The sequence below is a fragment of the Rhinoderma darwinii genome, chromosome 1, assembly GCF_050947455.1.
Source record: "Rhinoderma darwinii isolate aRhiDar2 chromosome 1, aRhiDar2.hap1, whole genome shotgun sequence".
NCBI classification, from domain to species: domain Eukaryota; kingdom Metazoa; phylum Chordata; class Amphibia; order Anura; family Rhinodermatidae; genus Rhinoderma; species Rhinoderma darwinii.
In genome coordinates, this window is record NC_134687.1 from 110,516,559 (window position 1) to 110,539,001 (window position 22,443).

Genomic DNA, 22,443 nt, shown 5'->3' on the forward strand with positions numbered 1-22,443 from the left:
TCTTCCTTCCCCCAATTCAAAGCAAAATCTTATTTCACAGTAGTGCCATGAGTTGCTTGATTAGCTCACCAAAATTCTGGGTTAAAATGACTCAAAATGTTGCAGAATATATATTTAAAATAAACAAATGCATTTGCATGAGTATACTCTATAAAATGTAAGTTAAAATAATGTAAAGTCTCACATATTGATTCATTTAAAGAGGCTCTGTCACCACATTAGAAGTGCCCTATCTCCTATATAAGGAGGTGGGCGCTATAATGTAGGTGACAGTAATGCTTTTTATTTTAAAAAACGATCTTTTTTCACAACGTTAGGAGCGATTTTGGTTTATGTTAATGAGCTTTCTTAATGCCCAAGTGGGCGTTGTACAGAGGAGTGCATGACGCTTATTAATCGGCATCATGCACTCCTCTCCATTCATTTACACTGCACTAGCGATATAGATATATCACTATGTGCAGCCTCATACACAAACCCTAACATTACTACAGTGTCCTGATAATGAATACACAGGACCATCCAGCCTGGACGTCATGTGTACTCAGAATCCTGACACTTCTGACTCTTTTTTTTTGTGAGATTCCGGCAAGTGAAACCAAATCTCGTTTAGCTCCGTGATCTCGCGAGATTTCGTATCAGTTGCTGGAATCTCACAAAAAAAGAGTCAGAAGTGTCAGGATTCTGAGTACACATGACGTCCAGGCTGGATTTCATGTGTATTCATTATCAGGACACTGTAGTAATGTTAGGGTTTGTGTATGAGGCTGCACATAGCGATATATCTATATCGCTAGTGCAGTGTAAATGAATGGAGAGGAGTGCATGATGCCGATTGGTCAGTGTCATGCACTCCTCTGTACAACGCCCACTTGGTCGAAAGTAAAAGTACGCCCACTTGGGCATTAAGAAAGCTCATTAGCATAAACTAAAATCGCTCCTAACGTGAAAAAAGATCGTTTTTTTAAAATAAAAAGCATTACTGTCATCTACATTACAGCGCCCATCTCCTTATGTAGGAGATAGGGCACTTATAATGTGGTGACAGAGCCTCTTTAAGGCGTCTGTGCATTTAGCTGTAGTACATGTACAGTGTATACACCTTTATTTTTTTTTTTAGTAGGGCTTTTTTTTTTTCCCTTTACTGTAAAAGTGTATTGATTCTTGCAGGACATTTGAGGACCACGGCTATATTCACACTAAATGGGCATTAAACCTTTCCCACCAGACATTTGTTCAGATTTTCACTTTCGTCTTTACCTCCCCACCTTCCAAAAGCCATAACTTTTTATTTATTTATTTATTTATTTATTTTTCTTCCATCAATATTGCCATATGAGGGCTTGTTTTTGTGGGACGATTTGTAGATTTTCACAGCACCATTGTGCCGTATAATGTGGTGGGAAACTCTGAAAAATATATTTGGGGTGGAGTAGGAAAATAAACAGCGATTCCTCAATCTTTTGGTGGGTTTTGTTTTTATGGCGTTCACCGTGCGGGAAAAACATAATGTTAATCTTCTTCTGTGGGTCCATACGATTACTGCCATAACAAATTTATATAGTGGGGTTTTGTTTTTTTTGTTTGTTTTTACTACTTTTACAGGGAGAAAAATGTATTGTTAGAATATGGCGACAAAACTCAAATTTTATTTTTGAGAGCCATAACTTAGATTCTGATTTTTTTTATTTTTTTATTTTTGTTATTATTTTTCACGGCTTTCACCGTGCAGACTAAGTAATGATATATTGTATTCGTTCAGACTTTTAGCCCCTTAATGACCGGGCCATTTTGCATGTTAATGACCAAGGATTATTTTTTGTTTTTTCATGGTCGCATTCCAAGAGTCGTAACTTTTTTTTTTTATTCCGTCGACATAGCCGTATAAGGGCTTGTTTTTTGCGGGACGAGTTGTATTTTGTAATTGCACCATTTTTAGATGCTTACAATTTATTGATTAACTTTTATTAACTTTATTTTAGGAGAGAATTGAAAAAAAAGCAGCTATTCCAGCATTAATTTTCGTGTTATAAATTTACGCCGTGTACTATGCAGCGTAAATAACATGTTAACTTTATTCTATGGGTCGGCACGATTACGGGGATACCAAATATGTAAAGGTTTTATGTTTTCCTACGTTTGCACAATAAAAAGCCTTTTAGAAAAAAATTACTTGTTTTTCCATCGCCGCGTTCCAAGAGCCGTCATTTTTTTATTTTTCCGTCGATGTGGCCGTACGTGGGCTTGATTTTTGCGGGCCAAGGTGTAGTTTTCATTAGTACTATTTTGGGGTACATAGGACTTATAGATTAACTTTTATTTTATTTTTTTATGGGGGGAATGGGAGAAAAGAGAATTTTGCTGTTGTTTTTTTTGGCCGCCGTTCATCCGGCGGTTTAATTAATGTGTTCATTTTATTGGTCAAGTTGTTACGATCGCGGGGATACCATATATGTGTATGTGTGATTTGTTTTGACACTTTTAGTGAATAAAACCACTTTTTGGGCAAAAAAAGTAGTTTTATTTGATTTTGACTGTAATTATTTTTTATTTTTTTTTAACAAACTTTATTTAACTGATTGACATTTTTTTTTTTTAAGTCCCACCAGGGGACTTCACTATGCGATGTGCCGATCGCATATATAATGCTTTGGTATACTTAGTATACCAAAGCATTATTGCCTGTCAGTGTAAAACTGACAGGCAATCTGTTAGGTCATGCCTCCGGCATCGCCTAACAGGCAGTTGCGGAAGACAGACCTGGGTTGTTAGACCCCCGGCTGTCATGGAAACCCGACGGTGACCCGCGATTTGTTTGCGGGGGCGCCGATCCGGTGACAGAGGGAGCTCCCTCCCTCTGTCAAACACATTAGATGCCGCTGTCACTATTGACAGCGGCATTTAATGGGTTAAACTGCCGGAATCGGAGCGCGCTTCGATTCCGGCAGTTGCAGCAGGAGCCAGGCTGTGTATAACAGCCGTGCTCCTGCCGCTGATCGCGTGGGTACAGTCTCAGTACCCGTGCCATCACAGGACGGATATATCAGTCCTCCTGCGCGAACTAGCAGCTGCTGAGGACGGATATATCCGTCCTTCGGCGTTAAGGAAGTGTCGATACCAGTTATGTTCTTTGTTTTTTTTACATTTTGCTTGAGGAAAAATGGGAAGTGTGTGTGTGTGTGTGTCTTTTTTTTTTACTTGTCTCTCTAGGGCACTTGAACCGGATCGCTTTCATGATTTACGGCAATACTAATGTATTGAGGTATATCGTGATACTGACACACTCCTACGAAGCCCAGCCTTAGGCTTCATAGGAGTACAAAGATGGCGGACCTGGGGGCCTTTTTCAGGCTGCCATTCCAATCAACAGCACCCTGAGATCGTGTTGCGGAGGGGCCATTGCAGTGTTACAGGGGCCGCCCCCTGTTTCCAGCCATTTAAATGCCACGATCGCTATTGACTTCAGTAATTTAACATGTTAAATTAGCAGGATCCCGCTCGTTACACTGAAGTGTCGGTTGTAAGATCCTATGGAACGGGCTCAGCACATGAGCCCGCTTCATAACACACATACACACACTATGTTTACGGTGGATGTCGGGATGGGGTTAAGAACTGATTTAATTTTTTCATGGCTGTTTTGCATCAGTGTGCCTCCAAATTTCATCCATTTCAAGTCAGTCTGTTCATTTTTAGTGGCGGTTTGCGATCCGTTTTTTATGGCAGTTACAAAAAACTGATGTATTTTGTTTGTCAGGGGTTGTTTTTTTTTTTTTTGTACCAACCCCCTGAAAACAAAATAGGGCCACAGTTCCCACTGTAGATAGTGTCCACATAGTGCCACACACTGTACCTATGTAGATGGCGCCAGTGTGTCCCCTCTAGATTGTACCACACCCCACCCGTGTAGATAAAGCCATTGGGTCGCCCTCTAGGAGCGGAATACCCAGCCAGAGAGTTGCCGACGTTCTGGACGGGGATTCCGCTCCAGCAGGAGCCCTTGACATCACTGTCCATATATAGACAGTAATTTTAGGGGCTTAGTTATGCTGGAATCTGCGGCCAGAGAGTCTGCAACGCTTTGGTTGGGGATTCCCATATCTCAAAGCGTCTAACGTTACTGTCCATATATGGACAGAGACATCAAGGACTTTCCCAAGACGGGAGTCCCCCGCCAGAGAGCTTGCAAAGTTGAAAGCCCTGAAATCACTGTCCATATATACGTCAAGGGCTTCCCCGGGCTCAGCGCTTAAAGTAGCGCTTTGCCCAGGGAGTCCTCATGTGAGGGCCACAATCCGTTTTTAATGGCTGTCACAAGGATTGATTCCTGAAAAACGTCTATTAAAAACTGATCCATTGAGTTCTATGGGGGCCGTCAGCCCGTGAAACCCTATTTTTGGCAGTTATGTCCTATTTTTTTTTTTTGATGGCCAGTATTCAGTGGGCTGTAAAAGCGGCTGTGAGTACAGCCATAGAACCCACATTGTTCTGAAAATGACCATGTGACATACTTTAAAAAAATTACAAAAAAATGGCCGGCACACGGCCATTTTTCACTGTCGTGTGAATGTAGCCTAAATAGGCTTATTGTCACTCTCAGAACGCTATTGGAACACATTTTCACATCGGCTTCTACCAACAGGGGTTGAGCAGTCCTCGTGGTCTACTCCATAATTGTGAAATAAATTTTGGTATACTAAATACAAAGTGTAAAAAATACATATATTTATTTTTTTTTAAGCTTATTTTCTGTCTAGATATGTGAAGTTTTAGTAAAAAAAACTTTGCAATCTAATGCACTCTAAGGGCTTGTCCACATACAACAGAATTTCTGCAGAAAATGTCTGCAGCGCTTCCGTTGAAAAACGCAGACCTTGCACTGCGGCAAAACACACCATTTCCTGCGGTTTTTATGGCAGAATATGATGTGTATTTTGCTGCGTTTTTCACAATAGTAGTGGATGTGACCTCTCCTGAAAAACGCAGCAATTTTGGCCACTTTCCACTACAGGAATAAACATGCTGCGGTCCAAAAAATATGCACCGCAGGTCAATTTCTGCTAGGAATTTTTACGCAGCATATGGATGAGATTTGTTTAAATCTCATCCACTATGGTGCTACCGTGTTCTACTGCATTTTTTTCTGGCTGGAAAAAACTCGGCAATTCCGTAGCCTGTAGACGAGCCCTTACGGATTATTTAATACAGTAGTTGGACAGGAGCGAAACTATAAGTTCTCTATATCCTGTTTCTTGCCCCTTTGATTACTCCGCTCAATTGGGGGCACAGAAGACCGATTAATTGTGAGGACACACTGTCTGCCGACTCTATTGGCAAGACTTGTTGTTCCGTGTGTCCCTAGCAACCAGACTTTTTTATTTTATTTTTATTTGAGCTGAAAAGCTGAGGTATTTGAGACGGTCAGTAAAACAGAAAAGGGGGAAAAGTCCGCTGTACATTTAGGAAATTCCCCATCTCAGACAGTGGTCTTAAAGAGGACCTGTCACCTCTCCTGACGAGTCTAATAAAGTAAATACTTGTATTCTCCATGAAATAACATTTCTGGAGCATCCTTCTTTAGAACTTTGTGTTGTGCGATTCATCTGTTCCTCCTAGATATTTCTGAATAAAATGACAACTGGGTGTTACTGTTGCTCTCCTCAAAGGGGTGTGTCCCTACACAATCTGACGGTCGGTGCTGAATGGCCAGTGTCCATCTGTGTAGGGACACACCCTTAACTGGTAACACCCAGTTGTCAATTTTATTCATACATTTCTAGGAGTAATGGCAGAGAAATGACACCATAGGTTACCGTGAAAAGATGACCCAGAATTGTTTCATGGGAGATACAATTATTTACGAAAACAGACACATCAGGAGAGGGCACAGTTCCTCTGATTTATTTTTTATTTATTTATTTTTTTTAAAATCTTTAGCGGAACTGCAAGCAACACTGATCCGGTTATTGTATAATGCATTCAGTAGCCGAGAAAGTTAGGCCCGCAGTTTGTACCCCAATAAATTTAGTACCCTCTGTAGATAGTGCCACACAGCACCCTCCTCTCAGGTAGTGGCACATAGCTCCTGACGTCACGGTCTATATATGGACAGTGTTGTCAGGGTCAACCCCGGATCCATAGTCCCGGGCAGAGCACTATTCGCATTCTGCCTGGGAGTGGCATAGCTATAGGATCATGGGCCCCGGTGCAAGAATTCAGCTTAGGCCCCCCTACCCAACACCACCAGACCCCTGTGCACGCCTATGCCCAGCTGCCTTACCCAGCAGACCGCATGAATGCCACCACAGTATAATGCCCCCCATAGCTGCCTCCACACATTATAATGCCCCATAGCTGCCTCCACACAGTATAATGCCCCCCATAGCTGCCTCCACACAGTATAATGCCCCATAGCTGCCTCCACACAGTATAATGCCCCCATAACTGACCACCAAAGTATAATGCTGCTCCCACACCGTATAATGCCCCCCATACCTGAACCATACAGTATAATGCCCCCCATACCTGAACCATGCAGTATAATGCCCCATACCTGAACCATACAGTATAATGCCTCCCATAGCTGCACCATACAGTATGCCTCCCATAGCTGCCCCAAACAGTATAATGCCCCATACAGTATAATTCCCTCCATAGCTGCCACATACAGTATAATGCTCCCCACAGCTGTCCCATACAGTATAATGCCCCCTCAGCAGCTACAATAGGACCCCCCTCCCATACCCAGTATAATGCCCCCATATGTACCTAATAGAAAAAAAGAACATAATTACTTGCCTACCGACGTGGGGAGGATCCTTCTCCTCTGCACTGTCCTGTGAGTGACTCGTCGCAGACAGGTGATAGGTAGTGATGTCACTACATCGCGCTTTCCTGTGCCGATCTGCTCACGGCACAGTGAATGCTGGAGAGAGGCTCCAGCATTCAACCCAACTGGTGGTACCAGCGCGGCCAGGCTGGGACACTGCTCTGGTCCTGGCATCGCTGTCCATGTTCAGCGGTGTCGGGGGCTTTCCCAGAGACTGAGTCCCGGAGCAGAGCCGCTAGCGCTCTGCCTGGGAATCCTCTCCTTACATCAATGTCCATATATGCACTTGCCCGGGTTTGCCGGTTGCTGACGCCATCCCTGCTTATAGGTACGCTTGTTGACCGTGCATTTCAATAAATATTGTCCTTGTAGGCCACACTGTCGACCTGCTCTTAAATATATTGCAGACTGTGGAATCGCTGGTTTATTTTTTTTGCTTAACCCTTTCAGGACCAGACTAATTTTCAGTTTTATGCTTTTTGTTTTTTCCGTGTATATATACGGTGTGCGGTTCAGGTTCTTAAAGCCAGCCCCATGGTATAGCTACAGTGCAGGCTTTAGGTTACTGCCTAAGCGATCGGGCAGCTGAATGTTTGGGTCCCTGGAGAGAAGACAAACATTTTTCCCCGCTTCTGTCCTCTGGTTTCGCATACATAGTGCTCAATTAGCGATGCGTATAGAATACAGGATAGATATCAAAGTCTATTTGAGGTTAAAACTATGTTAATATTAAAGGGTAACAGAAGTTTGTCAAACGTTTAGACATGTCATAGTGACACGTCAGAAGTTTTGATTGGTGGGGGTCTAAGCACTGAGACCCCCACCAATCGCTCAAAAGAAGCGGCAGAAGCGTATCTGTGTTCGGGCTCACTAGAAAGTCTGAGCCCATACTCCGATAAATCGGCTTTCCGGAAAAAGCCAATCAAAAATGAAGCGGCTGAGCATTTCTGCTGCTTTGTTTTAGATATTGGTGGGGGTCTCGGTGCTCGTACCCCGAACAATTAACCTCGGACATGGCAGCATGACATGTCGAGTTTTTTTGAATGTTTATTTTCCCTTTTAATGAGCTAGAAAGTGAACATTTTTACTCTAGAAGTCTAAAAAAGCAAAAATGGTGTACAAAAATGAAAAAGAGAGACCTGCATTGTGCACACAAAAAAGTTGCAAAGAATCCCGTCACCAGACAAGTCCAAACACTATATATAATCAAAAATAGAAAAATATCAATTTTATTGGGTACAATATAACAAAGGGAAATGTATAAAACAATTTTGAGGATCTAAAAAAGGTCTGTATGAGGACCACTCCACACAATGGCATTACTGCCATAAAACAGCGCATTGCATAATACATGTATGTATCAAATACACCAAAAGTGAGCGACAGGCTATCCGGTAGTGTTAATGAAGAAGTTCATCATTAAACAGAACATAGGTAGAAATGACATAGGTAGAAAAAACTGTATAGCCATTGTGTAGCTCACAGATCAAGGGGGTGTAACTTGGCATAAAAGCCAAACCCATCTGGTCTGATAGATAGTGAAAAATACACTTCCAACCAAATGGCTAAAGAGTATAAACCCAAATCAGCAGACCATGCACCGAGCCTTACCCATGTGAGTAGATGTAATCAGGTAATCCACAACTAGAGACCACGCCCCAACGCACGTTTCGCTAACACCGCTTCTTCAGGGGGTGAAATTTAACGAACACAGGCTAAAAATGGCTTAACGGTGTCAGGACCAGGCTATTGTGAGCCTTCAGGACCAGAAACAGACCCATACAAGTCAATGGGGTTATTCACACATGCAGGGTTTTTGTTGTTGGTTTTTTTTAACAGATTTGTGTGTCCAGTCCGAGAAACTTTGTGCATGTCCTATTCTGAACAGTTTTTCTGAAGGAAAGTAGCCCATTCAAGTTTGAGTAAAAAAAAAAAAAAAACCCAATTGCTTGAATACGGAAGCCATCAGTGTGCGATCCGTTTTTAACAGAAAGTGAAACTGGAAAGTCTCTTCCACACCAGTGCTTTACAGAGTCTTGAAACACCAGGAGACACTGCTGGAGCAACTGAACCATCTACAGGTGTCACATAATGGTTAGTTTTATTAATTCTTCACTCATAACTCTGGTGCAACATAGGCCAGAGTTTTGGTACTCTCAAGGCTGGACACTTACTTTGATTTCTTCTGCAAAAATGCATCGTGAGAAGTTGGAAAGAAGCTGGTCCAAAGCAAATGGTACAGAGGAAGAAGAGCCTAACCTCCCTTGGGTGTTGTCAAACGGTGACAAAAGGGACGTAATGGGCCGCCTCCTGCTTTTTTGAACAGCCGGTCTATAAAAACCACATGGACAATAATCTGACGTGAAAAACAGTCTGTTGCATGAGTTTTTTTTCTCTGGATGTAACATCTGATAGATGCCTGTTTACACAAGTGAATAGAACGCCGACAACTGATACGTTTTCGAGTAACCATTTCTCTGATTTGTGCAATCGCTGCTCATGTTTACAATGCAATAATGATTTTCAAACGTTTGGTCTATTTTGTTATTTTTTTTTTTTTTACACCATAAAAAGGCCCTTAACACTGCAGCTGTCCTCCAAATTTAACCTGGTGAACTTCTATGTAAATGGAATTTATTCATATGTGATTTCAAACCTACGTTTTCCCTCTACCAGGCTCCCTCCCTTCGGGGCCGTCTCTAGGCATGTGCTTCTACAGTACATCTGGCCCTGAATGCATTTAAAGTATATGAAAACTTACAGTATAATCACTTCATTAATTTTTCCTTTTGTGTTTTTTGATCTGGTCATGATGATGAGGCAACGTTGCATGAAATAACTTTATTACCTTGCTTTTCAGTTCAAATATACAAGTTTAATAGAAGTATGCCTAGACCAGACATCATTGAAGAAGAGCAGATACATGCATTTCAAAGTCACATCAACCCAGGAATTGGATTCAGGTAACTTCTGTTATATTATCTGACTTTAATGCTGCTTGTCAATGTGTCCACACAGACCTTCAGAATGCATTTGTCATTCACTGTAGATAGTCTGGCCAGATGAATTATGACCGGACTACCTCACTGTTACAGGAATAATTGATCTCCATAATAAACACAATACGATCTGGTTCATCCAAGTGGGGAGATCCTTAACCCCTTAGTGACCAGCCCATTTTAGGCCCTAATGACCAAGCTATTTTATTTGTTTTTCTATAGTCGCATTCAAAGAGCTATAACTTTTTTTTTTCTTTTTTCGTCTACATAGCTGTATGAGGACTTGTTTTTTGCGGGATTAGTTGTACTTTTTAATAGCACAACTTTTAGGGTACATATAATTTTTTGTAACTTTTTTTGGGGGGATTATAAAAAAAACTTGAAATTCCACCATTGTTCTATGCGTTTTTAAATTGACGCCGTTCACTGTGCGGCGTAAATAACATGTTACCTTTATTCTATGGGTCGGTACGATTACGGCGATACCACATATGTAGAGTTTTTTTTTATGTTTTACGACTTTTGCACAATAAAAACACTTTTGAACAAAAATGATTTGTTTTTGCATCGTCGCTTTCCAAGAGCCGTAACTTTTTTATTTTTCCATCAATGTAGTGATTTTTTTGGGCTTGTTTTCTGCGGGACGAGACGTAGTTTTGATTGGTACTGTTTTGGGGTGCATGGGACTTATTGATTCATTTTTATTATGGCTTTTTTGGGGGGCAATGGAAAAAAATTGCAATTTTTTTTACGGTGTTCACCTTTCAGTTTAAATTACATATTAACTTTATTAATGGAGTCATTACGGTTGTGGCGATACCATATATGTGTACTTTTATTTCTTTTTTTTACACTTTTGCTAAATAAATTTAAATTTTTTACTGTCATTTTTATTAATAATCTTTATTTCACATTTATTATTTATTTCATTAGTCCCACTAGGGGACTTTACTGTGCGATCTTCAGATCGCTGCTATAATGCTTTGGTATACTTCGTATATCAGAGCATTATTGACTGTCCGTGTAATTCTGACAGGCAATCTATTAGGACGTGCCTCCGGCGCGTCCTAATGGGCATATGTCCAGGGCAGACCTGGGGGCTTCTATCAAGCCCCCGGCTGCCATGACAGCCCATCGGAGTCCCGCGATTGCATTTGCGGGCCACCGATGAGTGACAGAGGGAGCTCACTCCCTCTGTAAACAAGTTAAATGCCGCGGTCGCTATTGGCGGCATTTAACGTGTTAAACGGCCGCGATCGAAGTAAGCTCAGCTCAGCTGTCATCAGGAGACCCGTGCATGATTTGGACTAGGCTCACGTGAAAAGGCGTCAGCCTAGCCTAAGGGTATGTTCACACGCAATAATTACGGACGTAATTCGGGCGTTTTTGTCCCAAATTACGTCCGAAAATAGCGCCTCAATAGCGTTGACAAACATCTGCCCATTGAAAGCAATGGGCAGACGTTTGTCTGTTCACACGAGGCGTAATTTACGCGCTGCTGTCAAATGATGGCGCGTAAATAGACGCCCGCGTCAAAGAAGTGACCTGTCACTTCTTTGGCCGTAATTGGAGCCGTTATTCATTGACTCCAATGAATAGCAGCGCCAATTACGTCCGTAATGGACGCGGCGTTCAAGCGCCTGCATATGCCGTTACGGCTGAAATTACGGGGATGTTTTCAGGCTGAAACATCCCCGTAATTTCAGCAGTTACGGACGCCCACGTGTGAACATACCCCAAGGCCCTTTAGTGACGAACGTGAAAAGGCGTATTGTTCACTAAGGGGTTAATGTGGTTGTCTCATGACGCCAACCCCTGTCCATATGTGCTATTAAAGGGGTTATCCGGGGACCAAAAATTGCTTTGCATTCATATATTTATGTAAAAAAGTCACCTACTAATATACTTTAATTCAAAATTTGGTACTAAATGGTGCCGTTCAATCACAGTGAACTGTTCCCGAAAGTCCTGGACCATTTCTAATTGATGACGCGCCGACATGGCACAAAACCCCTTTAGTCACTGACCAAATGTCGGGAGCAGTGCTGGAGTCTAGAGCAAAGCGCTAGCTGATGCTCTGCTCGGGGACAATGTGACAGCCACTTGCAGTCATGCCATTGATAACACAGCGACAGGAAGCAAGCCCTCAGTCACGTGGGGCTGTGTCAGTGCGTCATCAAGATTAGAAAATCTCCAGTACTTCCAGGAACAGTTTACCGAGATTGAAAGGCACCATTTAGTACCGAATTTTTAATTAAAGTATTTTAGTAAGTGACTTCTTTTTACATAAAAATATGAATGCAAAGCAATTTTTGGTCTCAGGATAACTCCTGCTCGTGACCTCCCTCTTTAACCCCTAATGACCATCGACTGTCTTGACAGCGGGCAGTGCAGGTCCTGAAACAACAACAACAACAACAACTTATTCTGGCTTTGCTGTAGAAAAGGCTAGTGAGCACTATATTGAGGGCTCGTTCTCGAAACAGGAGCGGTAACTAATAGATCCTGCTGTTTTAAAGAAGCTTCTTGAGTAAGGCCGGATCGCAGGAACCTCATATCCTGGCCGGAACCCTTTGATCGCTGTGGTCCGTGACTGCAGCATGATCAAAGGGGACTCCAATCGCATCACCAGGTTTCCCGATGATGCGGTCGGAGACTTAGGAAACCATCTGCATTTAGCCCTGGGGACTTAGAAAGGACCCCAGGGCTGTCCTGTTTAGTAAGTCTGCTGTTAGGGCACACTAATGTTGCCCTTACAGCAGCCTGTGTCTTAGTGACACACAAGATCATGTATTAGCATAAAGGAGTATGCTAATACATTATAAGCATACATTCCTTTATGAGAGTAAAAAATAGAAATGCAATATTAATTAAAAAAAAAAAATGCAAACATAAATACAAATTGTTGTTTAGTATAAAATAAATTTTATTGTAAATACGATACATTAAAAAAAACTACACCGAATAGGTATCCACATAACCGTAATAACTATGGAATTAATTTACTAGATTTAGTGTAAACTGTGAACCGTGTAACAAATTTAATTTAATTATTTTTTTATTTTATGCTCCGCCGTGTCATTTGCTACTTTTTTTTTTTTTTTTTTTTTTTTTTTTTTGTCCGCCCTTCTCACTCACCTTCAGGATCACGAGGAGGGCGGACGGAACCATGTATGGTGGTAGCGGTCTGAGTTCTGTCAGTGTGCCGGCCCGAGAGTGGACCAGTCCGGTCATCTGACCTGAGTCACCTGACCTCACATCAGTGACATGAGGTCAGGTGACAGGACTGGTCCACTCCTGTCACAGCACGCATAGACCTCACTCTGACCGCCGCTGCCACCATGTCATTCCCTGCCAAGTATGGTGACCGGGTGAGATGAGGCCAGTGCGTGCTGGCCCGCGAGGGAACCAGTCCAGTCACCTGACCTGAGTCGCCCGACGTGAGGTCAGCTGACTCTGCCCGGGAGTGGATCAGTCCAGAAACCTGACCTGACACCAACTGACCTCCTCACTCAGACCCCTGCATTCACTAGTGGTGAATGACCATACTTTGCTTCATCTGCCCTCCTCCTGCTCCTGACCTAAAATTTTGAAATTTAGCTGTAGTGTAGACATAGGACCTGTCTTAAAGTGAGGTCCGATGACTTAAAGGGGTTCTCCCATCAAGGACATTTGATCTATCCACAGGATATGTCAGATTGGTGTGGATCCCAGATCCATCTCTAGTACGGGGTCCCCTAAACCTGTTCTACATTTTTTGTTTTGTGGCTGAAGCTTGTGATTTCCGACCGTGAATAAGAAAACAGTGTAGCTCGCTGCTTCCGTAAGTCCCATAGAACTGAATGGTATGGAAACCGCATAACTCGCATGCTACGCTGCTTCCATAACTACCATGCACTACTATTTTCATGGTCGAAAATCAGCCGGAACACAGAGCGGTAGAATGGGGTTTAGGGGCCACCGTTCTAGAGATTGCGGTGGTACCCATGTCGGACATTTAACATATCCAGTAAATGTCATGAATGTCCTTGATGGGAAAACCCCTTTAAGGTAAGTCGGGACAACTTACTGCTGCAAGCAGTTCTTTTCTAAACTTGCCATTGCAAAGAGTTGACTGCGCTCCAGACTGACCGAAGCAGTAGCAACATCATCAATACCGGCTAACATCACACACCTCTCCAAGCCGTCACATTAGGGGTGAGTTAATTAGATGTTTGACCAAATATAGCAGGCTCATTTTTAAGTTGAGAATTTTGTATGCCCCATGAATGATGTGATAAATAGCCAAATGGCCCTTGGCAGAAAAACGGTTCCCCACCCCTGATCTATACTGACCTATCTATTCTAGTTGTAATTTTAAGATCATTCTAGAAAGTTGCCCAGGAAACCATGCTCTATGCCATGCTGCGTATGTTGTAAACATGGACAGCCGTGATGGTGATCACAGCACAGACGTTACCAAAGGAGAATGATAAAATCTCAGATTGACTGTAAATTTCAAGTCACAACATATAGGCCACAATGCCATGCAACTTTCCCTTCAGTGTTCTTGCTTTGTGCTCTGCATGGAATTCCAAAAGAGGTCAAATGGTGTGGATGAATCCTAAGCATTTGGTATGCATGAACCAGCTAAAAACAGTCCACATACAATCCTTCCAAGTGGAACCTGAATATCTTCTACTTGCAAAGCATAAGGGCTGCAGACACCATAGGTCACTTACCAGCTGCACTCTCCATAGTGATTGCAACTCTAATGACCGCTATGGACGTGACATTTTGCATAGTAGTTAGTGGACAAGCATGAAAATTGTAGGAGGCTGTCTGGTTCTGCATGGAGTGGTCAGTTATCAAAACTTTAAATCCAAGTGCCTTTGGCTTTACTCGTCGTGTTCGAGTAATTGGACAATTAATTATGTTAGATTCTGTTTCCCAGAGGAGGAATTTTTTATTTTTTTTCCCTTGTTTTGTTTTATTGGGAAACAAAAAAAATATTCTTAGCCTCTTATCTGTACGTAGTTCAGATCTATTTCCTTATGTAGTCCTTCTAAAGATACATTGTTTTGTAATAGTGTTTATTCACAAGTGTGTCCTTTGTCAATAGTATTACTTTTTTACTGTTCTACTATTATATAATAGTTTACTTTTTTCTTTTATAGGGAAGGAGCAAGCCTAGAAGATGTGATTGAAAAACAGGGTGACACGATAGAATATCTACAGCGTCACAACGCAGTGCTCAGTCAACAGCTTCTGGCTTTGACCACACAGCAGACGTAGCGACAATGCACAGCGATTGAAACGCGCGAAGTGTGATACTGATGAATGCTAACCGTTCCTCATTATAATGCAGTGTTTTATTGACCATCAAAGTTGACTTTCAAGACTTATTACATCTGATCTTTCTCTATTGAGGACTAAACATCAACCCTATGGAATTCTTAGTGACCTCTTTCTCCTTATCAAAAGTTGTATAAAATATTGTGCTATTTACTTAAAGGGTATGTCCACCTTTGCAACAGTATATACTTTTTTATTTTCATTGCAATTAAAGTAAAAAAAAAAAAAAAAAGACATTAACTTTGTAAATGATTTTCATTAAAAATTACAGTTTTGTGTATACAACTCCTATGCAGAATTATGTGTCCCTATTGTGACAGACTGCAAACAAAGTGTGATTCTGTAGTCGTACTCTATCATTTTTTCCCCTTCTTCTTTGGAACATACTTTTGGAATGTAAGCATATAGAAAGGAGTATGACTGACTGCTGGATGAGTCTATACATGGTTTTCTTATAGCCTGTAATCATGGAGACCCATACATCTGCATAGGAGCTGTAGACCTGAAAAGGTAGAATATTTTTCATCAAGATTATTTGCACAGTTGCTTAATCTTTTATTTGAGCTGCATTGGTTGCAAAGGTGGACACAGCCTTTTAAATTCTAATTGATTTCATATTGATTGATGAATGGGAGTAAATTTGTACAGTGATTTGGAATATATTTTCTATTCAAGTATTTTACAGGAAGTCCATTTGTACGTTAAATTGGTTCATGTTAGTTGAATACACATTAGATAAATGTCGCCCAAAACCGCCGGTGAGATTGCTTTCGGAAGGATTGGCCAACTATCTAAAGTGTACGGGGGTCTCTAAACTCTCTCCCGATGGCATATCCCAAGGGGAAGAAGGATCGGGCATGTTGGATTAGAGTGGTCTGGCAGTGGCTTATTCCCCTGTCCTCACTGAAAAAATAAATGCACATTCATGTGTATGGTGGAGTCAGAAGGAATAGCTGTCGGCCAATGAAAATAGCGTTCTCCAATGAAAAACAAACAAAAATATGTTTTCATGGGTGGTTTACAAATGTTATGGTTACACTCAGAGTTAGAAGTTATCTTTACACAGGAGTCAGGTAACCAGTGCACATACAATTTTCTTTCTGATGCTTTAATTCTTGGGATGTTTTGTATTGATGTCTCGTGAGTTTCACAGTAACCTCAAAATCAAATGCATCTTTCATGAAAGTTGAAGAGAAGCATGTGATTTCTATTACTCCCTAAAGACTATTACATGCAGCTTTAGCAACAGAAATTTCCAACATGTGTAGTTTTCTGGCAATATGATGATTTATTTTTTTTTTTTAAATTAAGTCACCTGTAACTGATTTCCGTGCTAGTCGCAGGGGACGTTAGAAACCCTAAATAAAATATTTAATTGCTATTACACTAAAAGAGAAGTTTGGATCCTGGAACTGTCCATCTGGCTTAAAGTCTGTTAAAAAATATTGTATACTTTAGGCATTGGTTATTTTAATTTTCATCCCATGGACAACTGTCCGAGAACAAGGGTCATCCGACCCACGCTTCATCTGGTGAGGTGGCCTCTGGCTACAGATTACGATCAGTCTAGTGTAGAGGGGGCCCTCTCCATTCTGGTCTATGAGAGATACAGAAATGGTCAAGCTGCTGCTTTCTCCACTAGTCTCCGCCTGGAATCTGCAGCCAGAGGCCACCTCACTAGGGGAAACTAGGGTCGACTGACCCTGTTCTCAAAAAACGTGCACAATATAAAATTGCACTGTAGAATTTGGTGGCATGTCTCCTTCCAGATACCATTGCAACATATTGCAGCATGTATGGCCAACACCAATATTGTCCTACCAACCAAAACAAATTTAAGTCTGTGTGCTCACCACTACAGCCATGTCTTTTATAATAGTAGAAATGCAGACAGACTAGACTCTCAACCTGGACATTTGCGTCCAGATTGGCCAAAAGTACGAACATAGTGTGGCCTACATACAGTAAGATATACGGAAATGTCACCTTTTTATGTTTTATTATGGTCTGTATTTTATTTTAATCTTCATTTATACCTTTACTATTGGCAATGCAAATTCTGAACTATGTGCAGAAGGCAAACACCACATTTACCAAAATAAAAATTGTAGAAGGCTTTGTGGCTAGATTCTTTTCCCCAAAAATATGTCTACCTTCTTTTACTTTTTAAAAATTGCAGGACTGGCAATATTTCCTTTTTGTAATCGGTAATTGTTCCGAATTTGAGCACATACAGTGGGACTTGTTATAGGATTGGGTAGGCCACTGGCCATATTAAACTGCATTCTGATAACACACATGAGTTCTTGAGATAATATGCACTTTACACTGCAGATTGAGCCAGCTCGTACTGTACTTGGAGACTTGTACGTCATTATGTATTGGTGTGACGACACTTCCAGTCTGAATGAGAACATTTAGAGCAGAAAAGCTGCATGTATGAATGACTATAGGATGCAGATCCATGCCATGTTTGCTTTTACTATGTGTACTTTAAATACCTAACTGGTTTACATGAATAAATCTTGTGGGATTGGGTAGTCCCATAGTTATGAATCTTGTGAAAACTGCTTGGATTTATTTGCTTGGATAAAGTTATATTGCCGGAATATTAGACTGCCCATTGTTTTATTACTGACCAATGTAGAAAACTTCTAGATATTCATACTACTTTACATTCTGCGTTTCCTTCAGTTCCCCTGAATTACTCCTGTGTACAGGTATCTTATTCTATTTTGAGGTATTACTATTTACCACTTATGTCTTGTTAGAGGGATGTCCCGTCAAATATAAAGAGCCACTTAACAAATCAGGACATGCTGAGATATCTAACTTACAAACTATTAAATATTGCATTAATATTGATGATGTTCAACCTCATGAACCATTTCCGGATTGGAGACCCTTTTACACAGGCCAATGATCGGTCAAACCAACAATCTTATGAACGCTCGTTCTTAATAATTGCCCTGTGTAAATTGATGGACGATCAAACGCTTGTTCATCGGCTGATCAGCTCGTTTATCCGGCCAATAAAATGATCGCTAGTTGGCAACACATCTCCCTGTGTAAACAGGGAGATATGCTGTCAACGTGATGGAAATGTATGGGGACGAATGATTGTAGTACCGATCATTCCCATACATTACCGATCATAGCTGCTTGTGAAAGGAGCAAACAAGCGTTGATCGACCGGTATCGTCGATCGGCGCTTGTTTTCACGGCCCATATCGGTCCATTTCAAAGGACCTTATGTACAGGCTTAGAAAAACATAGCTGCTTTCTTTAAAAAAAACAGCACCACGCCTATCCAGAAGTTCCGAGTTGTACTCCAGTTCATTGGTTATATATATAAAAGCTATTGCAGAGGAGAACTGGTACTATTGTCCATGGCAAGCAGTCATATACTTGTATTCATTTTATTAGAAGACCTGGCTTCTGCTTCATTGCTACCAACAACCCAACGTACTCCTTTACATTAGGTTTTATGTTTGAACTTTATGGGACGTCCCTTTTATGATTGGCTTTGTATGTATTTTAGTGGTAGCACAGTGGTTTTTGTTTTGTGTACAAAATAATTTTATAATGATGTGCTAGAAATAAAAACTGAGGATTAATGAAATATATTCTTGCACTATGTGTATATTCAGGTTTTTCTTTCCTACAATGTATCTAAATCATGTGTGTTTAATAAAGATTTCTGAAAAATAACTTGGGTGTTTCCTGAAGATTAAATACAAGTAGACTCTGTGACAGCGCTTCATATGTGGCGCTAATGCTACAATTTATCTACCTTTTTTAAAATTGGAATCCATTTAATGTAACGTTGGTAACTTACATTTACAGCAAATCAGGTATTATGCACATTTTCTTATAATTATTATTATTTTTTTAATGACTATCCACACAAAAAAAATGTTTTAAGTACTGCAGTTTTACACACTGGCCACTAAAGGCCCTTTTACACGGCCGACAATCAGCCGGAGCAGCGGGTGCCGATCAACGATGCATCGTTGATTGGCGCTCGCTTGCTCCTGTCACATGGAGCTATGGATGGGGACGATCGGTCGTTACTCCAATCGCTCGTCCCCATACATTATCATGTCGGCAGGGAGATGTGCTGCTGACAACAATAATCTTTTACTTTTTTTAAAACTATATGACCAGCAGATGATCGAGCGTTTGCTCGTTCATCTTCTGATCGTTCCCCTGTTTACACAGGTCAATTATCGGCAACGAGCGTTATATTCACGCTCTTCTGTCCGATAATCGCCCTGTGTAAAATTCCCTTAAAGAGGCTCTGTCACCACATTATAAGTGACGTATCTCCTACATAAGGAGATTGGCGCTATAATGTAGGTGACAGCAGTGCTTTTTATTTAAAAAAACAACTATTTTTTACCACTTTATTAGCGATTTTAGATTTATGCTAATGAGTTGCTTAATGCCCAAGTGGGCGTATTTTTACTTTAGACCAAGTGGGCGTTGTACAGGGGAGTGTATGATGCTGACCAATCAGCCTCATGCACTCCTCTCCATTCATTTACTCAGCGCATAGGGATCCTGCTAGATCCTTATGTGCTGTCTTATACTAACACATTAACAATACTGAAGTGTTTAGACAGTGAATAGACATTCCACGGGATGTCTATTAACAATCTCTGCACTTCGTTACTCTGTGGTAGTTACAGCAGAGGAAGCGTGATTTTGTTGTAACCTGTCATTTACAGCGAGATCACGCTTCCTCTGCTGTAACTACCACAGACAGAGTAACGAAGTGCAGAGATTGTGAATAGATATCCCGTGGAATGTCTATTCCGTGTCTAAACACTTCAGTATTGTTAATGTGTTCGTATAAGACAGCACCTAAGGATCTAGCAGGATCCCTATGCGCTGCCTAAATGAATGGAGAGGAGTGCATGACGCTGATTGGTCAGCGTCATACACTCCCCTGTACAACGCCCACTTGGTCTAAAGTCAAAATACGCCCACTTGGGCATTAAGCAACTCATTAGCATAAATCTAAAATCGCTAATAAAGTGGTGAAAACAGATAGCTTTATTAAATAAAAAGCACTGCTGTCACCTACATTATAGCGCCCATCTCCTTATGTAGGAGATAGGGCACTTATAATGTGGTGACAGAGCCTCTTTAAAGCAGTGATAATAACACAATAAGCTGCTATTTCCTGTTTTCTTTAGCTTACTTGACCGCTTTGCTTTATATGAAGGCATAGGATGAGGAAAATCTCATCATTAGAGGGTGGTCAAGTTAATGACCACTCTATTGTACTTCTGGAAGCCTAGATAAGGTAGCATAGCAACCCTATATACACACACAGATAAGACTCTATGCATCGTCCTTGGTCTGTGCGGGAGGGGGTGAACTCTCTCACTTCCAGGAAACTAAAAATATAGGAGATTTCTCTGTCAAGTGACTTCCATTCATTTCGGCTGCCAAAATGTGCATGCATACTCCGTGTCGCACTGGAGCACATTGGGCCCACCAGAGAAAATCATTCTTGGGGCCCACCCATTAGCTATGTAGAAATAATACAAGACCACTCTAATTTGTGCAGTAAAACATGCTTATATTGTTGCGCAATAAAACCGCATAAAACCTTTTACCATTCACTGTGATTATTTATTTACTGGTTTATTCTAGAAAATTGGACAGCATGGGGACAGCTTGTTTTAGGGAAAACCAGTCACCAGGTTGCCAGGCAAGGCATTAGTTGAGGATTTGTGAGGGGAGACCCCATGTTGTCCGTTTAATTGATTAATTTCGTGAACACATGATCGGCTTAGATCCAGGGCTCCAGCAGAGCGTATCACATGTGATAGGCTTAGATACAGAGTCCCAGCAGTCCGTACCCATATACTTAACCTCCAAGCTCCTGGAGTCTCTCTCTTGATTCCTCTGCACCGCGTATACAATGTTCTGATGTTCAACGGCGTCAGAACCCAGAACTGCACGCGGAGCCGAAGAGGACCTAATTCAAGAGCATGGAGGGTATGTACATGGATGTGGAGGTGCAGGTGTGCGGCCCAGAGCATGGATCCCGCTTGCTCCCCCTAAAGGACATCCCTGTAGAGGAGAAATGAGGGTGCACTGCGCCAAAACAAGTTTTACTTTTTTCTCCTCTGTGCTGAAGTCTGCACTGGTGCGATCTTCACCCCTTCAGGCTCTGCTCACTAGCTATCCATTTGATGTGACATGCTGTTCCAAGGGGCCAATTCTGTTCCAAGGGGCCAATTTAGAAATAAAATCTAAGGGGTTGGATATAACCCAAACAATGGTACCACACACACACTATCCGCTACATAAGTAGGAAATGTAGAATCACATCGAATACCAGACCCCAAAATGAATTCAAATCAAATTTGTGGGGGTGGCATCTGGTGGTGTCACTTTAATTTTACACAAGTAGAAAGGAGAGGCAGCACTCCAGTTTAAAATTAAGATATGAGAGAGAGTCTCATGGAGCCAAAATTAAGAATTATAGGATAATTAACCCCTTCTCTCTGCAGCCATTTTTCGGTTTTTCACTTTATTTTTTTTCATTCCCACCTTCCAAAAGCCATAACTTTTATTTTTTATTTTTTTTGTCAATACAGCTGTTTGAGGCCTTGTTTTTTGCGGGATCAGTTGTAGATTTTTTTAATTTATTATTGTACCATATAACGTACTGGGAAATTGGAAAAAAATTATTTGTGGGGCGGAATGGCAATAAAACAGCGATTGCTCCATTTTAGGGAGGTTTTGTTTTTAACATACAGTAAAAATAACATGCTAACTGTATTCTACGGGTCAATACGATTACGGTGATACCAAATTTATATATTTGTTTACTATTTTTACAAGGAAAAAACGAATCGTTAGGCTATATTCATACAACAGTGAAAAAAAATGGCCATTAAAAACTGATCAACTGTCGGTTTTTCATGGCCATTTTGCATCAGTTTGTCTCAATTTTCATCCATTTGCAGTCTTTCTGTCCGCTTTCAATGGCTGTTTGACATCCGTTTTGCATCAGTTTTTCATGGCGGTTAAAAAAAACAAACAAAAAAAAAACCGATGAAATTCATTTGTCAGGCTTTTTTTCCCCTCAAAACACCCAAAGGAAGGTCATTGTCATAATTGCTTCAGCCCTCCTGTAGATGATGCAACACAGCCCCCCTGTAGATGATGCAACACAGCCCCCCTGTAGATGATGCAACACAGCCCCCCTGTAGATGATGCAACACAGCCCCCTTGTAGATGATGCCACACAGCTCCCTG

The 22,443-nt window shown here is 41.3% G+C and overlaps 1 protein-coding gene across 1 annotated transcript in view; it reads left to right on the top strand.

The window, feature by feature from the left end:
• Positions 1 to 18,203, top strand: part of TMEM192 (transmembrane protein 192) — a 103,121-nt gene extending 84,918 nt beyond the window's left edge. The window contains 3 exon segments of the mRNA XM_075847286.1: positions 9,690 to 9,792; positions 14,985 to 15,132; positions 17,934 to 18,203. Coding sequence (XP_075703401.1) covers positions 9,690 to 9,792; positions 14,985 to 15,132; positions 17,934 to 18,203 — 521 coding nt within the window.
• The last annotated feature ends 4,240 nt before the right edge of the window (positions 18,204 to 22,443 follow it).